The sequence below is a fragment of the Leptopilina boulardi genome, unplaced genomic scaffold (genome assembly GCF_019393585.1).
Source record: "Leptopilina boulardi isolate dan_hultmark-lab unplaced genomic scaffold, ZJU_Lbou_2.1 LbouV2_399, whole genome shotgun sequence".
Lineage (NCBI taxonomy): Eukaryota > Metazoa > Arthropoda > Insecta > Hymenoptera > Figitidae > Leptopilina > Leptopilina boulardi.
Window position 1 is genome coordinate 58,287 of NW_026137972.1, and position 26,137 is coordinate 84,423.

General features: G+C 30.5%; 3 protein-coding genes across 3 annotated transcripts in view; 2 read left to right on the plus strand and 1 right to left on the minus strand.

The window, feature by feature from the left end:
- The window catches only part of LOC127289083 (uncharacterized), a 179,201-nt gene that overhangs the window by 20,819 nt on the left and 132,245 nt on the right, over positions 1-26,137 (plus strand). The gene's annotated exons all lie outside the window — the stretch shown is intronic.
- Positions 492-4,293, minus strand: LOC127289067 (uncharacterized). The gene is made up of 2 exons (XM_051316827.1): positions 2,990-4,293; positions 492-2,374 (listed from the first exon to the last, which is right to left on the minus strand). The coding sequence occupies exons 1-2, from the start codon at positions 4,074-4,076 to the stop codon at positions 654-656; spliced, it is 2,808 nt and encodes a 935-aa protein (XP_051172784.1). The 5' UTR covers positions 4,077-4,293; the 3' UTR covers positions 492-653.
- Positions 6,600-25,801, plus strand: LOC127289080 (uncharacterized). Its single transcript, XM_051316843.1, has 6 exons — positions 6,600-6,660; positions 21,976-22,077; positions 22,637-22,722; positions 22,860-23,235; positions 25,119-25,306; positions 25,409-25,801. The coding sequence occupies exons 1-6, from the start codon at positions 6,615-6,617 to the stop codon at positions 25,478-25,480; spliced, it is 870 nt and encodes a 289-aa protein (XP_051172800.1). The 5' UTR covers positions 6,600-6,614; the 3' UTR covers positions 25,481-25,801.

Genomic DNA, 26,137 nt, shown 5'->3' on the forward strand with positions numbered 1-26,137 from the left:
TTATATATTCAACTACTTGTAGCAAACTTGCCTTGCAAGGTACACGGCAAGCTTAACAAAATTCATCATATCATATCGTGTCTAGTAAATTATTATTTACTGTAGGGGTACCTAATTTGATTAATGATTGTAATATGTAAAATATTTTTGAGAATATTTAATAAGATATATAAATAAATTCCTTAGTATTGCACCCCATTGAAGATCATATCGGGCATCTTGTTAGGCTTACACGGTGAAAGGCCAAATTGATTGTGTTAGATCAGTGATTAGAGCCGAGTATGATGATCCGAAAATGTGATCTTTAAATTAAGTTCATGAGAGTTGATTGATTGAATATAAAATTTACCATGTTTGGTTCTTTAAAAAAAATTCATGAAAATAGCTGGAATAGCCATTTTATGACCATTTAAGATAAAATTACTGATAAACTTGATTTGTCTATAATACCTTTAAATTTTTTGAACATACACTTTGGGCGGAGTAGAAAATTAATTATTCAATGCCGAAAATCTATAATTTGTATATGATATATACTTCCGCAATTGTTGTGCGCAAAAAAAGTTTGATTTATTGATTTGTAAAAAGTTATACAAAAAACTACATAAAATTATTGTTGTGATAATATGCATTTAAATGTGACATGGTTGAGATCAGTGAGAATCTGGTCCATTAATGAATGCAATCGATGGACTCTTAACCCCGTATAAGTCGTTAGAACCCTTCCTAATTAAATATTTAGTGCTTTTACAAAGACTCACGTATTTTAACTTGGATTTAATGTTTTGTTCGAAATCACAAAACGATTCGTCTATCCCTCTTCTCTCAGGAGATAAACGATTTTTCCTCTGAAGATTGTCGCTTGGTAATGAAAATTTTCCCTTCTCATTGTTGAAATTAAATCGTCCTTGAAGAATCTTTCTCGTGACATTGCAATCATTTTCTTCATCACCTTCACGAGTTCCGTCGTTTTGGCCTACACTTAATTGGAATAACTTACCATTTTTATGTCCTAAATGATAGGAAGTTATCATGTCACCTGGAGAATTGAAAGGTTTGTCTTTTATTTTTTTTCCTTCCCCTTTCTTGATGTGGATATAATTTCTATAAGTTTTTTTGCTTTCTTGTTCATAATCTCTTTTCAATTTTTCGCTCATCCATCGTTTTTCTTTTTGACACACTAGTTCTTCTATTTCTATCCCCCGCTTTTCTTCGCTTTTATTTTTTCTTTTTGACACTACTTTACTGACACTTCTTTTTTCCCCTTTTCTTCTTATTTTCTCATCGCCGTTTACTTCCTCTGCCACCCATTCTCTTTTTTCTTTTTGCCATCCTATTTGTTGATTTGCATTTTCTTCATTTACTTTCCATCCTCTTAAATTTTTTATTTCCATATCTACATTCTCTCCCTTTTCTTCTTTCGCTTTCCCCATTTTTGTCACTTTTCGTTTCACTTTTCTTCCTCTTCTGCTTCCTACTTCCTCACCTCCCTCTATTTCTTGTTCAATCCATTGACTTGTTTTTTTTTGCCAAGTAATTTCTTCTTTTTCTGTCATTTCTTTATTTACACTCCTTCCTCTTTCTTCGATTCGGTTTTTAATTATCGTATCCTTTCTAGGTATCTTATCGATTTTTCTATTTTCTCTATCTTCCTCTTTCCAGACCGTTCGTTTTTTTCCTTCCTTAATCTCATAACTTTCTTCATCTCCCCCTGCTCCTTGATATCTACCACTGAAAGTGGGATTGTCACTTCCCCCTGCCATTCTCCTTGTACGTCGTCTCGAATTTTTAGTGATGGAAAATTGTGAAGATGAAATATTTGCGCTAGAAGAAGAGCATGTTTTCTCTCTGGAAACACTTACGAAGTATCGCTCGCTTGAAACAAATGATTTTGAACCATTATTCGCTTCTTGATTCAGAAGCAAGTGACAAACATTTTTTCTAATCAGATGTTTAATTCTGTCAATTGATTTTTGCGAAAATGGTTCACAAATGGCTTTGAATAGATTTTGAGCTTTTGCCACACTTTTTGGACACAACCAAGAGTAGTGAATTGAATCAATTCTCTTTGATCTTCCACAGCCGCATGATTTAATTTTTTGATGCTCCCTATTGATTTGACAACGTTTGTCAAGAGTTATGGAATCAACGTTAGTTTTCAAATGGAGTCTTGAATTCCTCACCGTGATAGTGGAGGACTTTCTTGAAGCAGGAGAAATTGAAGATTTAATCAAATATGAAAAATCAGCTGAATTTTGATCATGTGGAGATGATGTTAAACATGGAAGATAATATGAATTTGGAAAACCTCTTGGACGTGGAGAATTTTTGAGTATTAAGGAATCACTTGAATAAGAAAAACCACGTGAAAAACCTGCAAACGATAATTGTAAAAAGATGGTCACCAAAGATGAAATAATTAAAATAAGTGAACTATGTGGAACAGAAAAGCCTCCCCTGTTGGCAAAAAACCATGTTCGTTCTAAAAACGTTTTAAGAACGTTTTTAGAATGTTTCATGTCTACCAAATAATATTCTGGAACATTATTTGAACATCCATGTTCTTAAAATGTTCCAGAACATTATTTGGCGGACATGAAACGTTCTAAGAACGTCCTTAAAACGTTTTAAGAACGAACATGGTTTTTTGCCCACAGGGTCCCTTACATTTTAGTAAACAGAATAGTCCATTTAACTGACTGTTTAGTCAGTCCAAAATGGATGATTCTGTTTAGTATAGATTTCACTGACATGATAGTAATAAGAACTATACTCCTTACTCAACATTCCTGTACAAGAAAATGTACATGTTCTTGTGCAGGTTTATGTAAAAGTATTTCTACTTGAACGCGTTCATTTTGGTACGTAACCCTTTAACATTTATAGAGAATCACATTAAATGCAAAAGACTTTCTAAATGGAAAAGGTGTTTCAAAAGGAATATATTATACATATATAAAAGAAAATCATATTGCTCGGAAAAGAATACCTTTTGAAACAGAGGAACTGCATGGAGACATTCGTTTCAGACAACCACGACAAATTCCTCTTCTACAAAAATCCTCTACTGGTTTTGTACATCTTGGTCCATTTTCAAAAATTGTTATATCTATGATGGATATGATTTTAGTGACGTTGGTTTGCAACGAAATGACTGAATCCTTAGAGACCACATTTGGATTAACAACTTTTATCCCTGGCTCTCTTTGGACAACATTAACACCTTTCGATATTGTTTCTTTCATTTCCCTTATGTCAATATTAATTCCTTTAGTTAGCACCTTCTGTTTCATAGTCTGTACGGAAACATTTACAAGTTTTTTATTGAAAATACAGTTACTTCTCATCAAGCCCGACTGAGGATTTAAGCGACAATCTTCTACTACCTTAAAGGTATTTGCTTTAAGGTTACCGGCCATTACCTTTAGAGTGGGAGTGCAAGAATTGAAATGTTTTTGTTTGACAATATGATTTTTGGCAGATGATTCTATTGTAGATAGTTGGATATTGGAGACTTTTATATTTTCATTTTTCGGAGAAAAGGAATTATTTACTTGAGATTCCAGATTAGAATATTCATGTAAGTCTCTTTGGTGATTTACAATTATTTTATCTTGATCCTGTTGAAAATTAAATGACTTTTGGGTTTTTATTAATTCAACAGGAGTTTCTAGACACGACAGATTTTCAGATTTAAAATTTTCCTCCGTTTTTTCGAAATACAAACAAGAAACAAGATTTCTATCAGGAATGTCAAAGCTTCCTCTACATGGACACTCAGAATCGCATCTTGGAATTGCTTCCTCAGAATTCGTTACAATTACAAAGGTAGGTTTTTCCTTTTGCAAAATATTAGCAGAAATTTTCTGATCCACCTTGGATACAGAAGGAAACGATTCAGTGCAGATACATTGGTCAATTTTTGACAAACTTTTTCTCCTTGGAGAAGGATTAGGGCAAAGAACAATCCGCTTTGCCGGTTGAGGAACATTTCCTTTGGACAGAAAAGTGGATGAAACATTAACCTTAATGAACGTAACATTAGTAGACGTTTTATTGTAAGTTTTCGCATCCATATGGTTATACTTTGGAATAGTACTCTTGGTGGCAAAACATCTGGAAAGCTCAGAACATCTTTGACTCGGAGTTGTCGACCTCTTTCTAGAAGCTAAGGAGTCTAATCGAGTTCCTTGTTTTTCATTTAATAAAGGAATCGATGAATTTATATTTTGAGTTGTAGATCTACTTGTTCTTTGCGAATTGTAAGGTTTTGAAACTTTGTTCTGTAGAACAGGAATCTTAGAAACTGAACATGTATTTGATGATTCATATTGCCTTCTGAATGAGGATTGTCTCTGCGAACAAGAAAACAATCTTGAATTTGACTTTTCTTTTTTCAAATCCTTCATTTTTGAGTAAGATCGACAACTAATGGGTACAGGAATTCTAGACATAGATTTCTCTGATTTTTTAAAATTTTCATGAATCTGAGGTTGTTTGTTTTCTTGTTCTTGATTTTCTTGGCTATTGGCACGATCTAAATTTTCTTTGGCATTATATCTATCCTGAGGAACAGGATAATTTTGATTTTCTAAAAGAACGGATTGATTTTGCTGATTTCGAATATGATTAGTTTCTTGATTTTTATTGACTGAAGAGTCCAACGCTAGTTGAAGATCTACAACCGAACAAAAACATTCTGAATCTGCATTTTTTTTATTTTTATTTGATTGATTTAAGTTTTTAACAACAAGAACTTTCTCTACATCAGTCAATTTTACTTGTGAATTTTCCAATTGTTGGGTATTAATTTTCTTTTCCTGAGTTTTGTTTGACTCAATTTGTGACGTGAATTTCTTGAGACACTCTGAGAGATCTTGTAGCTTCAGTTCAATTTGAGAAAAACTGTGTTTCGAAACACTAACAAGTACTTCGCAAGGACAATATATGTTAGGAGCTTTGGAATCACTGAAATCACTAATCTCAAGAGTTTCTAAACCCTTCCCTTGGAGAATTTCTACAACAGGAAAATTTTCTAACTCATGAGGAATTTCTGGTTTCTTCAAGACTTCTGATTCGTCCAAATTTTTTGCTTTAGGTAATGCTTCCGGTTCAATAAACACTTTTGAAGAAAATTTCAAAGCAAGTAAATCATTTTCTACAATTGTAGAATCAGTTTCACTGATTTTCTCCTTCTTTTGTTCTTCTTCCTCTTCCTCTGATACTACAGCTAGACAATTTTGTTGACAATAATTGACTCCTAATTTTTGTGGATTTAATGTTTTATGTTGGATCTCGTTCTTATTGATGATTCTTCTAGAATAGTTTGTGATTTCAGATGTGGCAATTCTTGTAGAAAAAAGAAAAGGTTTAGAACCGCTGATTTCACCCAAAAGGGATTTTAGTTTAAAGCTGATGTAACAGGGACGAACTTCGCAAATAAGACACAAATTATTGATGGTACCACCTAGAAGAGAAGGAATTAAAAATTTCTGAACAAAAATAATTGCAATTGTGTTTAAATTACTTGATTTTACCATCTATATTGATTAAGATATCATTGAGTTGAGAGCAAACATGGTCAAACTTTTTTTTAATAGTCACCAAGGAAAAATGTTGAAAATTCTGATGGACTTTGTAGATATTCCTGATTAAATCATCAGCTTTGCAAGGTAATTTTAATTTTCCACATTTTTTTGACTTAACTACATCAACACATCCACAAGAGGAAAATTGAACTCTTGAGATTGTTGTTCGCAAATATTCAGCTTCTGAATTTGCTTGGTATGATGAAGATGTCGATTCTCTCTGAAAATCGGAATCACTACGTTTCGTTTTAGAGATTGAATCTGAACCTGATTTAAAATCAGTTTCATTTTTCATTTTGTCATTTGATTTTCTTAGTACATGGAAACCTGTACTATTTTCATCTTCAGAACCAACTTCTGCAGCAAGGTCGTCGTCAAATTCCGTTTCACATCTTTTATAAATTTTTCAAGAAATTAATTACCGGAATACATTTATTGTCAAGTTTTGATAAGGTTTTAATTATAGAAAGAATTCTTAAACAGTTTGAAAATTCAATGAAAAATAAATAAAGAAACGAAAGTGAAAAAACAAATTCAAGTACTGAAAACAAAGAAGAGTGATTTTGACGGAATAACTGAAAAAATACGAATTGTTGATAGTAATACTTACGACTGGTCAATCCAGTAATCCTTTTCGCAAACGTAATTATAGACATTGAGATAGGTGAGAGAATCTTTCTGAAAATCAAGAGCACCCAGTTGACGTCCAATTCTATTTATCCTATTGTTCAATACGAGGGAATTGATGAAAGATCCAAAGACACCTTCCTTGATCAAACACTTGATGGCTCGTGTAATAACGTCTTGGACGACAATTCCCGTGGCCATGTGGTTTCCACAGTTCTCATTTACGCAAGTACTCAGTGTTGTTGTCGTCGTCTGTCCGATGCAATTCTTCAAGCATGGAAATTGCTTCTGGAATCGATCAGCGTTCTCCGTATAAATGAATCTTTCCAGCAAGGCGTGAATTTTATCCTCAAGTGTCGAAACGAAGAAGGGTCTAATTTTCTCCAGATATAAATCATAATGGCAAAAGTTGATTTCCTCGGATTCAAGATACGTTTGATCACAGGTATTTCCCTAAATCAATGATTTATTTATTATCATGATATTTATCCGTTTTCTATTTTCGAACCTGCCGATGCTCAATATAATATTTCATTCAAAATAAGTATAGTTTAAAACTTCCCAGAAAAATACTCTTTAAATTTGAATCAGCGAAACGTCGCTAATTTGCAGCTGATTCAAACAGCCTTTATACACTGATGAAATAGTGTATATGCGCTAATTATCAATGTATATACGCTGCTTGAATCAGCTGCATACTTATAGCTGCCCAATCAGCGATTTTCCGCTGATTCAAATTTAGAGAGTATGATGAAATTGCTGTCTATCTAAATTATTTATGTGCTTTTTTCATTCCATGTAATTCTCTTTTACAATTCTAATTCTAAGGCAAAGACAAGAAATTTTATAAAATAATTGACCAACTTATGAAACATTTATACAACTAAAAAGAAATTTTTTGTACTCCTAATTAGGATCATATCGTTGAATATGAATAGAAAATTTAATTGAAAGGGTGCGCCTCCAATTATTATGGTAAATGATTTTGGAAATTTTTTATTTACAGTTTCTATAAGGTCTTAGAAAAGAAATATTAAAATTTAGATATTGTTTAAAAAAAGTTGTGAAAAATTAGAAATAATTGTTTTTGTTTATAATTAACCTATAGAATGCTGTTTTGCTGCAACACTTTTTAGCTGTTAAAATTCTTTGAAAAAAGTCTCACTAATATAAGTATTATCTATTGTCATGCCTATTAATTTATTTTGCAGGATAATAATTAAAATTAAAATATTAATTATTTATGATATTTGTTTGAATCATTTCGTTTCTTCTTGTAGGAAGTATTTTGTTAGCAATTTTGAATATTTTTATTAATAAAACAGGTTAAGCTCATTTTTGAAATTATAATTAATTGTTATGTAATAAATAAATAATTAAAGAAATAAAATACAATGTAAAGAATAAAATATAGTGTAAAATATAAAATAAATAAATGCATAAAAAGAAGTTTATTTGGATTTGCATTAAATAATATTCGAAATTTTAAAAAAGCTTTATATTAATTACAGAAAATTGTTATTTAACCCTATAAGTATAACACAAGTTTGATAAATTTTGAAAATAAATATATCATTAGGTTAGACAAATCGTGACCTCCATGAAGTTGGCCTTGACGCTCAGCGTCGCAAAATTATTTTTCACAAGATCAAAAATATCAAATCATTATTAAAAAGGTTTTGGGTCCACATATAATAACTTGAAAAGTATTTTTTAAGGCATTATTTGGACAGAAAATCTTTAAAAAAATAATTTGACATTTTTGGTCTTGTGAAAAACAATTTTCGGTGCTAAGCGTCGACACCAACTTCATGGAGGTATAAATCGTATTATACTGAGAACAATAAAAAAGTGCAAATTATTGGACCAACTAAATCATTTAATTCGAGTAAAGGTCTTGTTATTGGCTATAATAAATTCGATCTTGTAAAGACAAAGTGTTTGATATTATAGGGTTACGTTACTTTTTTTTTATTTTTGAAGAAGAGTCAATTACCAAGAATTCTTCCAGCTCGTTACAACAAAATGGCAATTTCTCCTCTGGCATGTCACGAAAATTTCTTTAAAAACTTCTCTTGTCCATTTTCACATTCTCATCATATTTTTATTTTAATTTTTTCTGTCAACAGTCCATTTTTTCAGTTGTATGTTTACCTATAAATTCTTGACGATAATCTTGTACCAAAATAATGAAGTTGGCAGATTCTCGGAAGTGAATGAAAAATTAATTTTTAAAACATCAAAAAAGTTATGTTTTTTTATATTTTTATTGGGAAAATGCACTAATTGCGGCGCGATTCGAGTCAAAACACCTTTGAAATAGAAAATTCGACATTTCTATTGTATAAACTCAATTTAAGACTTATTAAACTAAAAGCTTATGTTATAATCATAAAGCATATAATTAATTATATTTTATAAATTGCATTTAATTGGAAAATATAACTTAATATCTTAACTTTAACTAAATGATGTTAAGCACTTTTCTGAGTTAGGTCTTTTGCAAGTTTAAATTACATCAAGAAGTTAACATTCGTTTTTATGTAACGTGCGTAGCGTAGTTGGTAAAGCGTTAGACTCATAATCCGTAGGTTGTAGGTTCGATTCCCCCCATGCGTTAGATTTATTTATTTCTCAGGTTTGCGTTTAATCATTAATTGTATATATGAATTAGTTGAAAAATAAAAATATGCAATCATAGTATGCAGAAATTACGTATTATTTAATTTATTTATTTGAGTAAGAATTTAATTTAGAAATGGAAGAATTAGTAAATAAATATGTTATTTACTCAATTCAAATCTTGATTTATTTGAATCAAAAAATTCTTACATTTTATTCAAATAAATTATGTATTTGTATTATTTGTATTATTTGTATTAAATAAAATAATAATTGCCGCAATTAAAGAGGTTTTAGTTTCAATTAAAACAATTACTTATGACAAATAATCGAATATTTGATTCAAGAAAATTTTTAGTTGTTTCAAGAAAAATATTTTATTAATACAAATAAATATTTATTTGAATCAAAAAACATTCAGTATTGAATGAAATAATTTTCATAATTGATTCAAATAATTATTTATTAGCTTTGAATATTCCATTTATTTGATTTGAATACTTTGTATTTGATTCAAATAACTATTTATTTGATACGATAAAATAAAATACTTATGTCTAGTAAATATTTATTTGAATGGAATAATTTTCATAATTGATTTAAATAATTATTTATTAGCTTTGAATATTCCATTTATTTGATTTTAGAACTTTGTATTTGATTCAAATAACTATTTATTTGATACAATAAAATAAAATACTTAGGTTTAGTAAATGTGTATTTGGTTCAAATACATATTTATTGGATAATAGACAAGTAAGTGATGTATTTGGATCAAATACTTTTTATTTGATCCAAATAAATTTTTTTTCAGTGTAAGTAATTGTATCAAAAAAAGATTAGAATAATTTTTTTAATCATTTTGCAACAGTTATATTAAATATAATAGTAATAATAATTATTTTTTATGAACGCGCCATAATTGATGCACTCGCCGTAATTGGTACACTTCCCCAATACCTATTGTACTTTGGGTATTAAAAATTTAATATAATAGTTAATAGTCAATATACTTTTTCATGAAAATAATAAAAATCAAACATTTTAATCATTACATTCCGCTTTATTGCACTGTTCGAGACTTTTTGCAAAATTTTCCTATTTTATATGAAATTGGAACAAAATATCTTTGAAATGCAAAAAAAAACACTTTAAATTAACTTTAGTATACCTATTGAAACGTGATATGTGTTTATTTGCTCATTTAACTTCAAAAATTATTTATGAATTTTAGTCAAATAAGGAGAAATAGAAAAGAACTATTAACTTTTTAAATGCTAAATAATTTTTAATTATTATTCAAGTTTTTAAATGGTACTAACGATTTTTGTATATATATTGTATATACATATTTCAATAAAAATGTTATACTCAAGAATCCTCAATTAATTAGATACGCCTCGCTCTCCTATACAGTTTTTTCATTTGTAGTTTATAATTTTAATTGAATAACATAATGGTAATAATGATAATGTGAAGAAGAGGAAACAATAATGTGAAAATAATCACCTGAACAACGAATATAAAAAAAATAATTATCACACTGAGAAAAAAAATTTAGTGTTTGCAACAAAATTGTTTGATTAGGCAATTTTGGTTGCTTAAATACCAACAAAATTTTTTTGTTGGCCCAACCAAATTTTGGTTGCTCTGACTAAACATTTTTCTCAGTGCACTCTTTTAACAATCCCACTGAAAGCCTAAAGATCTTGGAAAAAAATTAATCAAGACTAAAAGACTGTTAATGTATGTCTATCGTGCAATTTGAAAAAATGACCTTCACCCCAATTTTCCATTTGCTTATCACCATTTAAAATGGACCATTCCTCCCTCGCACGTTAAGTCTAAGCCTGAGGGTCAAAAATCTTTGTTCAACTGTTTGCAGGGCAAAGCATCGCCACAGGAAATCAAAAGAGAAAGAGAGAGAGAGAGAGAGAGAGAGAGAGAGAGAGAGAGAGAGAGAGAGAGAGAGAGAGAGAGAGAGAGAGATGTGTGAAATCGCAGAATCTTTGTGGCAATACATCACGTGTATGATATGGGTTGTTATGCTACGTCTCGGCGTCACGCGAGTATTGATCCAAAACTTGGCGAGGTTTTTGTGTGTGTGTGTGTGTGAATATGTGTACTCGAATGGGTACCCGACGTCTCACCCCGGAAATAGAGTCGTTCGACTCCTTCCAGTTCCTCCGCTCCCCTTCCCACCATCTCTTTCCCCACCTCTGATCTTCACTATTCGTGTCTCATCCCCGAATCTTTCTTCACTCCCCCCTTACAATTGACACTCGTCCTCTCTCTTAATTGAGCTCCTTCATAAAACTTTTTCAACCCTCTCATAATGCTCTTTTTTTTAAATATTCCCCTTTCATAGAGATTTTTTTCTTATGGTTTGACGCTTTCTCACATCTAATATAATCGGTAATTTTTTTTCAAACAGAGTTGTTATATTGACTTAAGAAACATTTTGCTAATTGCTTTATTAAAATTGAATAAATATTTATCAATTTCTATAGAATTCCTTTTCCCATTTTTTATATACATTAAACCTTATCTGTAAATATATTTGAATCCATGTAAAATTTGTATGTAATTAGTCTGCAATAATTTGGAGACACCACTGCTCTCTATATATCTGAATAAGTGGAATTTCACTTAGAATATGTTTCAAAAGTCTTCCACGTAGAAAAATAAGTGCATATACACTTATTTTTCTACGTGGAGAACCCGTTTAGGAAAATCTTCTCGATCGCCTAGAGTCAAGCTGAGCGCAATCTAGAAAGCGTCTAGCATCGCTAGTCTGGAAGATCTAGCTTGTCCCAGTTCTGGTGCTACTCAGACACATGTCAGACCCTGAATAACGTCGCTAGTCTGGAAAGTCTAGACAGACCCAGATCTGATGCTAGACAGAAAGTCCAGATAACTAAAAAATTTTATTTTGTAATTTCTAGACTGTATCTAGCGATACTGGTCTGGAAAGTCTAGCCAGACCCAGCTCTGATGCTAGCCAGAAGTAATAAATACACTGGAACGCCGGTTATTAGGACAGCTCGGGTGTGTGTCCGAATAATCGGGACAGGTCACCTTGACGAAAAAGCATAAACTTACAGGGCCGTAAGAATTTTTTTTTTGCCTTCGATTGAAATACATAACCAAAGTTTGACAGTTGAACAACGATTTTGAGGTTAGACGCATGAGACGTAAGAAAAAAAAATTAATTAAGTGAGAAATATTAATTGTTTTTTAGAAATAAAACAAATTTTACTTAGCAAAATTGTCACACAGTTTATTAATTTTTATCACATTCATATAACACCAATAAATAATTGCAAAATAATACATTAAGTCAAGGCGGGGAACGGACTCTTTAATAGATGCGCTACTGCGTGCAGAGATACTTCATCCCCTTTCTCCTCACCCCGTTTTAACGCCTAAGCTTTCCAAATAATCCAGTGTCCTAATAAAAGGCGTTCCAGTGTAACTCAAATTTTTATTTGTCGATTTAGGCGCGGTCGTTAAAGCGTTAGATTAGATCTTAGGTTAGGTATACAGTGAAGAAACGTTGGTGCACTGCAAAAATAAGTAACTTATTTTGTATCTTACAATAAGATGTAATATGGAAAAATAGTATCTTCCATCTTGAGGGGGGAAACCACATTACGACGCTGTTTTTAGCCGTTTTTCGGTATTTTTTTCAAAAGAGATAAAAATTTTTAAATGAAATGCAAGTATGACATCATGTTGCATATGTATATTTATTTGTGTCTCACAATTTTTTAAGCATTTTTATTAAAAACATTTCAAGTTAGCAGCCATTAAACCTGGAGCTGTGCCGTCTGAGTTTATGATTGCTGTGCAAGGTGGAGTCTACAAATTTGATCTAAAAGCAAAAAATAAAGGTTATTCACATTTTATACAAATTTTATTATTAATTGAACTAATTTTTAAGTGAAAATATTGAAATTTGAAAAATTGACACTACTTTTAAGTTAATGTTTGATTTTTGGCATATTTTTTTGCGTCTTTGAGATTAAAAAAGAAGGTATACAATTTTTTTTCTTTCTAACGTTTAGTTCACTTAATAATAAATTTAATAACGAACAATTTGCAATTTTCTTTTTTGAAATTGGTCAATAACATTTTGAGCTATTCTGCACAGCAATTTCAAAAATCCTGTTTCGAGAAAAATGCTTTTGAAAAAATATCGAAAATTTGAAAATAATGATAAGAAAAAAACCATTTAACCACTTTAATCTGCTATTCCTGCACCATACATTAGTCCTTTCCCACACAGCACCCAAAATTCCCTGAAACTTGACAGAACCTCACATGGCGGGGTTAGGAAACTTTAGTGGCAAGGTTCATACAAGTTTGTGTCGATGTTTAAATGTCCACATGAAAAGAATATTTACACGAAACTTTGAGGAAATATTACACATCAATATTCACGTGCAATGTTCAGTCAATGTTGTGTCAATATTCACCTATACTTATTATATTAGTAAATGAAATTTTTATAACTAGGCGAAAATGTAATTTCAATATTGACACAACATTGACTGAACATTGCACGTGAATATTTATGTGTAATATTTCCTCAAAGTTTCGTGTGAATATTCTTTTCATGTGGACATTTAAACATCGACACAAACTTGTATGAACCTTGCCACTAAAGTTTCCTAACCCCGCCATGTGAGGTTCTGTCAAGTTTCAGGGAATTTTGGGTGCTGTGTGGGTCCTTTTCTTCATAAGTCAAATCATAAATTCACAAAGGGACTTCCTCGTTCCTCAGTGACGCCGTTACCAACCTGCTTCGCTACTCGGAGCAAGCTTCATCCATTGCCTGTAGCACAGAGAGGACCCCGAATTTTGCTGTAAAAAATTTTTCTACATACTTTTGAATACATAAGCTGAATATTTATGCAAAAAAACAATTCGATTTTTTGAATCCTGTAATGTGGTTTCCCCCCTTAAAAAAAGATATTTTGTAAAGTATCTTATTAATATTTAAGATGCTTTTTACGTTATAACAAAAATGAAAATATTTCTTCCATCTTGAAATGTAAGTTACTTTGGTAAGTTTCTATAAGTAACTTGAATTAAGATATTTGTGGGGTCATAAAATGTTTAAAAAAAAGATGCTTGTAAATTCTAAGATACGCCAGAATTTGAAGTTACTAAAATATAAAATACATTAAGCATCTTACATAAGAGGCCATAATTAACCTCAAAATGTTTTTCATCAAAAATATGTAAAGCACTTTGGCGAAGATACTATTAACATCTTAAACTATAAGATATTTCAAATAACTAAAACATCTTATATTGAGATACTTCTTTTTGCAGTGTGGACAGGGTTGCTCACATAGCATAGAATTGTGACGTTAAATAAAAGCAAGTCGTTCACTGTCACTTTTGTGTGAATCTTTCTCCTTTCTGAGCGAACGAATCGACTTTGCGTAATGCGACTTTTTACCTAATGGTGTCAGTTGGGTAAACGAGTCACAATTTAAATTAAATTTGAATCTTATTGTATTATTTATTATAAATAATGAATAAATTGTAGGATATTAAATAAATAAACACTTATTTGATTGGAAAAACCCCTTTCGGGTAAAAACCAATTTTATTCTGTTTGAAGATTTAAAATTAACAAATTTAATAATTCTCAGTTGAATTATAGAATTAGTTAATTTAAATTATTTATAATATAATATTTATTGTAATTACTCTAAGTTAATTACAATACTTAGTTTGAAAATCATAAGTTACGCACAAAACGTCTTCCTTCTAACAATTCTCAAAATGTTCTGAAATTCAAGCCGAACTGCCGAAGATGCTCGCTTTATATACTTTCGTTAGTGGGAGGAGTTTTATCCCCTCTTACTTATTCAGCCAATCGGAGCGCTCATGTCGTGCTTTTCGACGATCCGTTACTTTCTGTTACGATCTATGCTACGCAGTTCACGAGTAAAATCAATATTTGCTATTTTTAGATTGAAAGACGTCTCGCATTAGTCATTGCATTACTGCGTAGAAAAATCGCCGCCATATTGAATTTTAATACCAAAACTCCTAAATAATAAAATATTACAATTTTAAATCATAAATAAACATTTTGTTTATTTATTTATAATTGTTTTATAAATATAATTTTAATTGCATAATTTATATTATTATAAAATACTTTTACGCTCATTTTAATATCATTTAAAATTATTAACGATAATTTTACATGGTTTAAAAATATTTACTAATTATAAACAATATCAAATAATATTTATTGGATTTTTGAATAAATATTTAGCTTATATTTTCTTTTCGTTAAATGACATAAGAAATATTAATTTTATAATAACAATTACTATATATATATATATCATAATGAAAAATAAATGGAAAATGTGTTTCAATTAAATAATTTAAAATTTCATCAGAGTCTAAATTTTTAAATCTCTATTGAAATTTTTCGACTCATTTCATTTATTTTCGAGTTCCCTAGAAAATTTTAGTAGAAGCAGACGCAAGACGTCACAGCGGACATTTAGGACTTGAACTAAAGTGGCGCCGCTCATCTATGAGTGTCTTATCTGTTCCGCCAAACATTTTTCATTGTAGGGTCGTGGGTTCGATCCCCGTGGGTAGTAAATTTTAATTTAATTCTTGAAATTTAATATTAGACGTGCAAGTGTACTGAGTTAATAAGAATTGTGGATAATATTAATTTTTATTGTATGCGCAATTTTTTTAAGTTCAGAAATATAACGAATTGTTCTTATAAGTTAAATCAATTAAATTTAATAGAAAATTCAATTTGTCCAGCGCCAGGTCATACCGTCTGACCGCTTCTAGTATTACACTTTTGGCCAGCTGCTGGCCAGAGTTTCTGGGCAGCTGCTAGTCTGGAAACTAGGCGGTCTGGCTAGAATCTGACCAGCCTAAGAGGATTTTTCTACACGGGAACTTTCGAAACATTCTAAGTGAAATTTCACTTATTCAGATTTAGAGAGTGTGATTCTAATTATAGCGTACATGCATATTAGTGAAATTTCGTAAGTTTAATAGTAATCACTATTATTTCAGATTTAATGATGAGTAGGTACGTTACAAATCCGAATTTAATCTCTATATTTGTATGTATCGCGTTTGAAAAAAAATTTACAATATGATTAAAAAACCAATTTTCCCTTTTCTGTTGATTCTAGTACAAAAAAGGACTCCAATTACGAATACCAAGTCAGATTTTCAAAATTTTAAATGGTAGGTCCAATACGGCAAAACGTATTGGCTTGAAGCTTGTTAGTTTTTGAGGATAATGAAGAGTCTTCGGGGCAGATTTTTAGAAGCAAAATACTTTGACAATAACCCAGAAGAATTAAGCGCCACTCTCTAAATTTGAAATAGTTATAAACTAATTACAAAAAGAGTATGTATTATGCTTTTTGAAATTATAGTAGAATGCTTAGCGCTGTGAATCAGTAGACTTCACTAATTCAAATTCAGAATGGAAAAGCACGGCATACACACTAAAAAAAGTATTGATTACGGACCATTTTGAGGCTGAACATGTACAAGGGCATTACATGGACTTGTATAAAATATTGTACAGGTTTTTTAAATCGGAATGCTTTCTCTTCACAATCCGGGATATTTACAAATGAGAATTTTGGATTTTCTACCTGTCAAGTAGAACTGCTGCTGATAAGATTTAATAATATCACGTAAAAAATATTTTTCCAACAAACTATCATCAAAGCTGAAAGTATCGATTTCTAATTTCCCTTTTGAAGTATCAAGCACTCACATAGACGCTCTCATCAAGAAACACATTACCATATTTCACGACCCCTATTTTCACTTACACCGCAACTCAGGATAATTAACACAATTAAAATATAGCTACAACAACCAAAAATTTTGCAGACGGAATGACAAAATAAATTTTCTCAACTTCCATCATAACCTTCTCCTAATACTTTACTCAATGAACAAATCAATTTTGCCTCTCTATAAATTTAACTGGAAATTTCATTCTGTAATGTAGTTACAAAATTTAACTTTCAAAGAAATTTTCATGAATCGATTATAATTTTTTTTCAATTAAATATACTAACATGGTTACATTCATTTTCTAATGATTTCAAAATATTTCCTGCATATGAACTAAAATATTTAGCGAACTTTATGCAAAAAAAGAACATTTCTAAGTGTAGGTACTATCAGTGATTTAAAGAAATCACATTTTATTGAAGAATATTAAGGGTGATTTAGTGTCTTGGAAAAATTGAAGATTATCAAGGACCCAGGTGCGAGTTGGCGGTCGGCCCCAAGTTGGGCCAACCATGTGCTCAGTCGGCCCACCTTGGGTAGCCAGAGGACGGGCCAACTAGCGAATTGATAACGTCAACCGACCTAGGGTCGACTTGGTTGGCCCAACTATGGCTGCCAAAGGTTGGCCGACTTTGGCATTAAAATTTTTGCCGACCAATAAAAAATAAAATATAAAAATTTGTTATACGAATAACATATACACTACCGTCCGAAATTGTGCGAACTCTGCTTTTTCAACAACTATAAAACTGTTCAAATCTTCAAAAATATTAAAACTAAAATTTTTTCCTCTTTATTTTATTAAAGCTAATAAAATTCTGAAAGAAATGCCACCTTGACAAAGAGAATATGTTAATTTTTCAATTAGATATCTAAGAAAAACCCAATTTTCAATGTTTTTACTATTTTTTTTATTTCTCTGGCAAAAATTAATATTTTTAAACGTTCTTAGGCTCATTGAAATCATATTTTGTTATGCAATTCAAATTATATAAAACAATTCATGTACACATTCTTCCCGTGAAAACCGTGAAAGTTGGCTCATAAAATGTCAAAAAATTTAAATTTAATTCTACAATAAAATATAATGTTTAAAAATCAAGTAAATATATCATTCTAAACTTCTCTGATTTATGTAAGTAAATTTAAGATTTATACATTTTACTGATCATTTTTTGTCATATAAATATTAATCACAATTTTTTGACATTTTATGAGCCAACTTTCACGGTTTGCATACGCTAGCGAAGAATGTGTACATGAATTGTTTTATATAATTTGAATTGCATAACAAAATATGATTTCAATGAGCCTAAGAACGTTTAAAAATATTAATTTTTGCCAGAGAAATAAAAAAAATAGTAAAAACATTGAAAATTGGGTTTTTCTTAGATATCTAATTGAAAAATTAACATATTCTCTTTGTCAAGGTGTCATTTCTTTCAGAATTTTATTAACTTTAATAAAATAAAGAGAAAAAAATTTTAGTTTTAATATTTTTGAAGATTTGAACAGTTTTATAGTTGTTGAAAAAGCAGAGTTCGCACAATTTCGGATGGTAGTGTATGAGTAATTATTCTAAATTCATCATACAATTATTTTAGGTATTTAAACACTAAACGCATACATACATTTTAAAAATATTTATCGCTCGCAAGGATCGAACCCGCAACCTAACGCACCGAAATCTATAACACGCTATCCATTACCCTACGCTTACATGAGAGTCTAAGGAAAAATTAGTCTCATAAGTTGCATCTTCAAAGAAATTTAGCCGACCATTAAGAAGTGGGTTTCTTAAAATTTTGGCTGCCACAGTTTTATTAATCACCATTTTGTTTAAAGTATATCCCAACTGTGATTGCTAAATCACAAGTCATGTCAACCGACGATTCCATAGTCGGCCCAACTAGGGCGGCCAAGGTTGGTCCAACTGTGGCTGCCCAAGTCATGCCGACCATTATCCCCCACAGTTGGCCCAACTAGGGCTGCCGACGTTGGCAGCCATAGTCGGGCCACCTTTGGGTGACAATATTTACCATGGTCGGCCCAACTAGGGCGGCCGACTCTCGTGCAGCCCTAGTTGGGCCGACCATGGGCCAACCAACCATCTCTAGCGGCCGACCGACATTCGCACCTGGGAAAGCGTAGGAACAGAATATTTTCTCTTAGAGTCTCAAAGAATAAACAATTTGCTAAATGGAAATGCGGTTAAATAAAAATTTTAATAAATGGTAATTCGGCATTATATAAATCGATAAAAATATTTAAAAGCTTAGAGATAAGTATCTATGTGGATCTTAATGATAGGTTTGGGTATCGTCACTAAAACGTCCTGCCTATCAAGATAATACACATTTCAGGTGGGAGGAGACTGGTCTCTTTGATCAACGCAACCCTGACTCAAAGCACATTACGTTTTACGACCTCGGTTCACTCCCCTCGTGAAAATGAGTCTCAGTCAACTAAAGCCACAACTCCAGCTTTAAACTGTTTTCCTAAACTGTGCTTCAGGCCTTCTCAAAATGTATTTATGGGGAAGGTGTTCTATTTTAGCAAAAAGTTATTCTAACTACTACTTTATTATTAATAAACTTTATTTATTTCTATAAAAGCGAAATGCTAAGACTGCCAATGCGGACAACATTGGCCCAGTAATGTCTACCGAAAATACGGCAAATATGTTATTGGGACAGAAGTAGAGTTCAAATCGTCCCGTTACTGTACCAATTTTGGTACCGATGGTCAGTTTCTTCAATTTTCCGAACTTCGGCTGACTCTGGGCTCAATACTATCTTTTTAATCTCCCAAGTATCGAATCTACACTGTTAAAAATGTTCGTAGTTTTAATATACATAAAGTATACTTAAATTTAAGAAACTGATATATTAGATATATATATTTTTATAATTTTATCAAATTTTTTTTTTATTCAAATTAAAAAATTGTATTTTACTCAATTTATACATGTTCTTGTGTACAAAATAAGGTTTTTATTAATAAAGCAAAGTAATTTCTTTCTTGTAAATACAAGTTTAAATCAATTTACATTGTAAAAATGCATATAATTTGACATTTAGAGTACTTAACCTAAATGTCACATATATAAGTATTAAAATACTTGTATTATTTAGAATGATTTTTTGAAAAATTTCCCCGTTATAAAACATTATTTGGACATGAGCAACATATTAGTTAAAGAATTACGCACTGTTGTTTCAATTTACTGTAATAACGAGTAATACTTACCTATGCAGAAATTGCCACTTTTCATCCCGATTACTGACCTGCCCCCGATCCAATTTCCTGTTCTGGCCCCGGGTTAGTAAATTTCTATGGGCCCGACCAGGGCTCGGCCTGGTTGCCATATTTAAAATTTTTAAAAAACTATGTGAAAATACATTTATAGCATTTTATGACATTTTTTACTCTCTAAATCTGAATTAGTAAAAATGTTTACTAATTTGAATTAGTGACTCAATTTTTGCTTATGAATTAGTAAAATTTTACTAATTATTAGTAACTTTTACTAAAAATTAGTAAAATTTAACTAATTCTAAAGCAAAAAGTGCATTGAAAAAAAACTAGTACGTTTTACTACTTTTTAACTACTCTGAGTAGTACAATAGGTCCTCAAGTGAATTTAAACGGTTCTATTAACTATATAAAAATAGTTAAAACAATTAAAAATGAGTGTCCCGATCAAATATCTCGACCGACGCTCGGACACACGCTCTAATGGTAGTCGGGTAGCAGTGAGCCGCCCACAGGCTGTCACTGCTACTTGACTGGTAATAGAGCGTTCGTCCGAGCGTCGGTCGAGTTATTTGATCGGGACACTCAAATGTAATTCGTAGAATGACATTTTGTGATTGTATTAACTCAATTTAAAAATGATAAAACAACTCAAGATGTAAGTAGTAGATTTTACTACTTAAAGTGGTTCAATAGGCTTTAAGAACATTTTTTTGTAGAATTAATAAATCTTTTGCAATTAAAACTACTACTTTAAGCAGTAGATTTTACTACTTAAAATAGTAAAATAAAATTATTTTTTATTTATAATTGTTTATTATCAGTAGAATTGACTTTTTCATCCTCTCTCCTATACTGACGCTTATTTTATGCCCTAATGAAAAAAATTTCTAACCGACGGGAATTGAACCCTCGAGCCTAACGCTCGCTAACCCATACCTTAACCGACTAACCACGCACGCTCTCTACGACAGTCTGCAAACTACTCGAAGATTACTTTCTGCTTGTCCAATTGGTAATTAATTATTTACAGTAGTCATTTTTACTACTTTTATTAGTTGCTATAACTATCCTTTTTAAGTTTTGACTTGTAAATTTTTCATCTTTTAATTATATATTATAAGTTGTTTAATTGCATAGTGCAGTAAAATCTACTACTTAAAGTGATAGTTTTAATCGCAAAGAATTTTTTAATTCTACGACATAAATGTTCTTAAAGCCTATTTGAACCACTTTAGGTAGTAAAATCTACTACTTACATCTTGAGTTGTTTTAACATTTTTAAATTGAGTTAATACAATCACAAAATGTCATTCTACCAATTACATTTTTAATTGGTTTAACTATTTTTATATAGTTAATAGAATCGTTTAAATTCAGTTGAGGACCTATTGTACTACTCATAGTAGTTAAAAAGTAGTAAAACCTACTAGTTTTTTTTTAGTGTAATAAATGTGTTTTTTGTTATTTCTTCAAAGAAAAAACCCCATTAAAATGACGTAGACATTTTTTTTTTCAAACAACATTCAATGTCCAAGAAATGTGTCAATTTTGAAAATTATTTTCGCATCAGAAATCTTCTTTTTCTTGATTTATTAAAACTAAATTATTTGTATATTTTATAAAAATGAAAAGACGAAAATTTCGAAGATAGCAGATAAATAGGGAGTTTCAAGTGTCGCGTGGAATTTGCAAAACGAAGAATAAGAAGGTTAGTGGCTGAAAAAGGTTCAAGGCCAGAGTTGCGTTAACTTTTTTCGAAATCAATGATTTGTTGGACGTGATTTTCAATTGAAATACTATAGGAAATCCCGTGTGAGCAGACTCAATCGCGTGCGATAAAAATTGTCATGAGACCTACCACGAAATAAAGACCTAAAGATGGTGAACCGCATATTTATGCAGTATAGTGTAGACGTTAAAGGGAACATTAATAAGATTCGAATGAGGGGGTGAAAAGAGAATAAAAATGTAAAATCGAGGGTGGCTCTCTCATATCCATTGCACGTGTTTGTGCCCGAAATATGATCAATACTTTAGTGAGAAATTTTCCCATCAGCGGCGCTTATCATCCAAAGAAAACGCCATCAAGATTCAATAGTCTGTATCTGTCAAAGACCTTTCACAGCTGTTTTCCTATTTGGACATTACAAAAATAATTGTAAGTCTATTTATTTCCTCTTTACTATTTTTGATTGTTTATTATAATTATAATTATTAATAGAATTTTCATTTTCTTATTTTCAGTTCCACCCCCTTTTTTATATTTTTACACTCTGTGGAAATACAACCCTACCAAAAATTACTAGAGTTCAATTTCTAATAGGGAAAAATCGACTTCTATTTTGCTTTTCGGACAGTTTTACGTTTATTTTTCTGTTTTTTCATTTTGATAAAAAATTATTCTATTTTATTGTTTTCAATTAAGTTTTATGCTGTTTTCTATAGGAGTCCTGAATGTTTTGTTTATTATGTCATTATAAGTAGTCTCATTTTGAAAAATGATTTCTTTATTTATTTAAAATACATCCGGGTAAAATACCTTTAGCTTATTGTCAGTACTACTCATTACAATAATACAATTAGGAAGGCAATTGTAGAGAAATGTGCAAAAGAATTTTGTCATATTATTCTAATTCTTGAACTTATTATTGAAGGACTATACATGTATAAGAAATTAATATTTGATTTATATAATAATATAATAATTATTTTTGCAGTACAAAACCTCAAAATGCGTTATGCTCTCGTGGTATTCACTCTTTTTGCTGCTGCACACGCAACAATGTATTTGCCCCCATTGAAGGTAATATATTTTATTGCATTTTTCGAAATTCAATAGTCTATCAAATTCACTCGTATTAAGGTACAATGAATTTTATTTGTCAAATATTTGTATTAAAAATACTTTAAATAAAAAAATGTTTTTTTCAATTTGAAAAGGAACATTATTATGCGGACCTAGTACTTCGAGAATTAATCGATCAAATGGGAAACGATCTAGTGGATGCTGCAGATTCATATTTAGAATATCAAGACGGATCAAGAATTGGTAATGATTTTCAGGCGATGAAGGAAATTCCAGTTGAATTGCCAATTGACTATGATGGGATTGAGACTCTAAATCCTAATCCGAGTATTCGCGATCAAGAATATTTGCAGCACAGTACACTATGGAGTCATCAAAAGTCTGATGAAAATGGAAACGACAGACACAGAATTCAACCCGGAGGACTCAAGGGCGCTAAGGATGAGAAATCTGAAAATACTTTGCCCGCCTATTGCACTCCTCCTAATCCCTGTCCAGTTGGATATACAAGTAAGTTATTATTCATTTTGAAGCAAGTGTTTCAATTTGCAAAAACTGAATATCTTTTTTATTATTTTTTTTAATATAACAATTACTCTTCATTAATGTACCAGGAATAAGAATTTCTATTCGCTGAAGAATCCAATAATTTCCTATCAAAGAAGTTGAATTGAAAAACTATCAATTGAGCCGCTGGATACTAGAAGGATACGTAAATTTTTCCGGCCGGAAAACGAAGTCCTCTGGACACTCAAAATTCATTTTTCGAATTTTAATATTTTTCGAGCATATTCTTGTACAGAATTCGATTGCGCATCTTTTTTTCTTAATAAAAAACTTTCCATCTTTTTCCGGTTTCGAAATACATATAAGAGAAAAACTGGTTTTTTGGAAACGTAAAATTTAATTGTTTTTTTGACTTCAACTCGCGCTAGCTCAGTCAATTTTACGAGTTTTTCTATGAAACAAAAACGAAAATACGTGTTATTATATCCTACGAGTGACTAAAAAAGAAAAAAGTTTTTTGGATTAAAAATAAAAAAGTTATTAATTTTTTATTGAGACATTGCGAAATTCGTTAAGTGCAATTTTCTCAATGCGGGGAAGTAAGCCCTTCTAGAATCCAACGGCTCAATTTTTATCCGCAAGTAAATCTAATAATTCCTTATTAAAGGTTTTGATAAAAATTCTATCAAATTCTATCCTACGAAAAATGATATAATTTTCTATCAAAGGATTTGTATTGAGTATCTATCAAGTTCTATCCGCAGATAAATTTATTAACCTCTATCAAAAATTTTGATAAAAATGAAGTTAAGGCAATAATTTGATAGGATTCATTTTTCCAAGAATGCTCTTAGAAGTTTTCTTAGAAGTTTCTTTTGCGAACTCTTTAATAGTGGAGGGTTTATGAATCATCTAGATATGATGGATTTTGTCAAATAATGTTCTGATTTTTTTCATTGACCAGGTTGGAAAGTACTACTTTCCCTACTGAAAATCCCTGTACAAGAAAATGACAAGTTCAGCACAAGATCTTGTATGTACAGGGATTTTCAGCAGGGTTGGTTTTTAAAGTATTTTCTTATATTCGCTTTGTTATTTGATGTAGGTATAACATCAATTTCTCGCTATTATTAAATTAATGGAATTAAATCTAAGTAACCTACCAGCACTATGATTTAAAAAATATTTGTGACGTACGTGCTATGAAAAGAGGTATATTACCTAAGTAGTAAAAGCAAACGAATTATAAGTTATATTTACGACAATTTTATCTTGGATTAAAAGTTTCTTTTTATAGCCTTCTACTTACATGAAATCGAATCAAGTTTTTATTGAATTTCACTTGAAAATTTCTAAACATAACATAAAATTTTTTGCTTTCTCTTAAAACATTACGGTTTCGGTATTCAAGTTTAGGTTTTTAATGTAAAAAATTTCGGTTTTTTTGGTTATCGGCAGAGATGGCAACCGAAACCGAAACCCTTATTATAAAAATAATTCAAATCCATACAAATATTTTTATTCATATTATTATTATCAGAAGGAAACAATCGGAAACCGACAACCAAAAAAACTGAAATTTTTTACTTTAAAAACCCAAACTTGAATGCGGAAACCGTAATGTTTAAAGAAAAGACAGTAACCGAAAAAAAGTCGGGTTTCCATCCCTGATTTTTACCTTTGTACTCGCTTCTACATTATCTGAATATTTTAGCTTTAGCTATTTGATTACATACTGAGAAACAGTTACTCGGGTCTTCTTGGATTTATTTAGAGGGAGATTTAAATTAATTATAAATTTAAAATTTGTTTTTGTATTAACTTCATTATATTCAAATAATTAAGAGGAAAATTAAAAAGCAGTTATAAATATGTATTTTTTTAAGGGGAAAATCATTGCATCACTGATTTTGAGAATACAGCAGCTTTCAGTCGAGATTTTCAAAGCGCCCAAGACTGCATGTGCGACACGGAACACATGCTTGATTGTGCAAATGAAATTGACACTGAAGAAGAACAAGCAAACTTGAAAATTTCCAGTACCGATCTCGACCAAATTGTTGAAAGATTCCAGGTACAGAAATAATTTCATGAAGGTAGTAAAATAGTCTTCATTTTCTCCATTCAATCACAAAAAAATAAATTATTTTATTTTCCTTTTAAATTTGCGTTTCAGGAGGAAAATCCATTCTTTCAAGGTGAAAAATTGCCCATCGCTGCTAAAAAAGGAATTAACGTTGTTTATTGAGTTATCAAAATAATAGGACAGCCCCGGAAAATTTGGATAAAGAAGGAAAACTGAATTTGAAAATAATGGAAGGAAATTACAAATTTCTATTTTATGGGCAATATTTTTTTCTTTTTATTTTCGAATACTTGACAGTAATCGAAAAATATTGATCGGTGTGTAAATTTTAATTTTTTCGCGATCAACAAGACGAAAAGTCTAAATAGTTTCAATTGATTAATAATTTGTCTCCAGTTGAAATCAGATAAAGTTAGATAATTCTAATTCTTTTATATTAATTCCTTTTTTAATATAAATATAGAGAATTTTTTATTTGTTAAATTTTACTTTATTGCGATTAAATTTTATTTATTATTTTTATACAATTTTTATTGTTCTTTTCTTTATTATGCATTTTTACAATGTACTCATGAATTTTTTAGAGTTGTATTAGAAATGAGAATTAATGATGAAATAATGAAGACTTCAAAATATATCTAATCAATTATTACGAAATATATTTTTGAGAGATAATTGAAAGTTAAATTGCAATTTTCGAAATATTACAAAAAGATAATTAGTTTTACATAAAGAAATAAAAATTTTTTTGTTTAAAAATAAAAAAATATTTTTGGAGATCAATAATCAACAGATATCCTACTTAAATTAAATTAAATA

Excerpts from the sequence above, each read along its gene's own strand:
- LOC127289080 (XM_051316843.1), top strand. The coding sequence starts at position 6,615 with ATGGCAAAAGTTGATTTCCTCGGATTCAAGATACGTTTGATCACAG. Across the intron at positions 6,661-21,975 it reads CAAGATACGTTTGATCACAG|CGGCGCTTATCATCCAAAGA; the intron begins GTATTTCCCTAA and ends TTTTCCCATCAG. Across the intron at positions 22,723-22,859 it reads TGTATTTGCCCCCATTGAAG|GAACATTATTATGCGGACCT; the intron begins GTAATATATTTT and ends CAATTTGAAAAG.
- LOC127289067 (XM_051316827.1), bottom strand. The coding sequence starts at position 4,076 with ATGGATGCGAAAACTTACAATAAAACGTCTACTAATGTTACGTTCATT. Across the intron at positions 2,375-2,989 it reads CAGTTCCTCTGTTTCAAAAG|GTTTTTCACGTGGTTTTTCT; the intron begins GTATTCTTTTCC and ends TATCGTTTGCAG.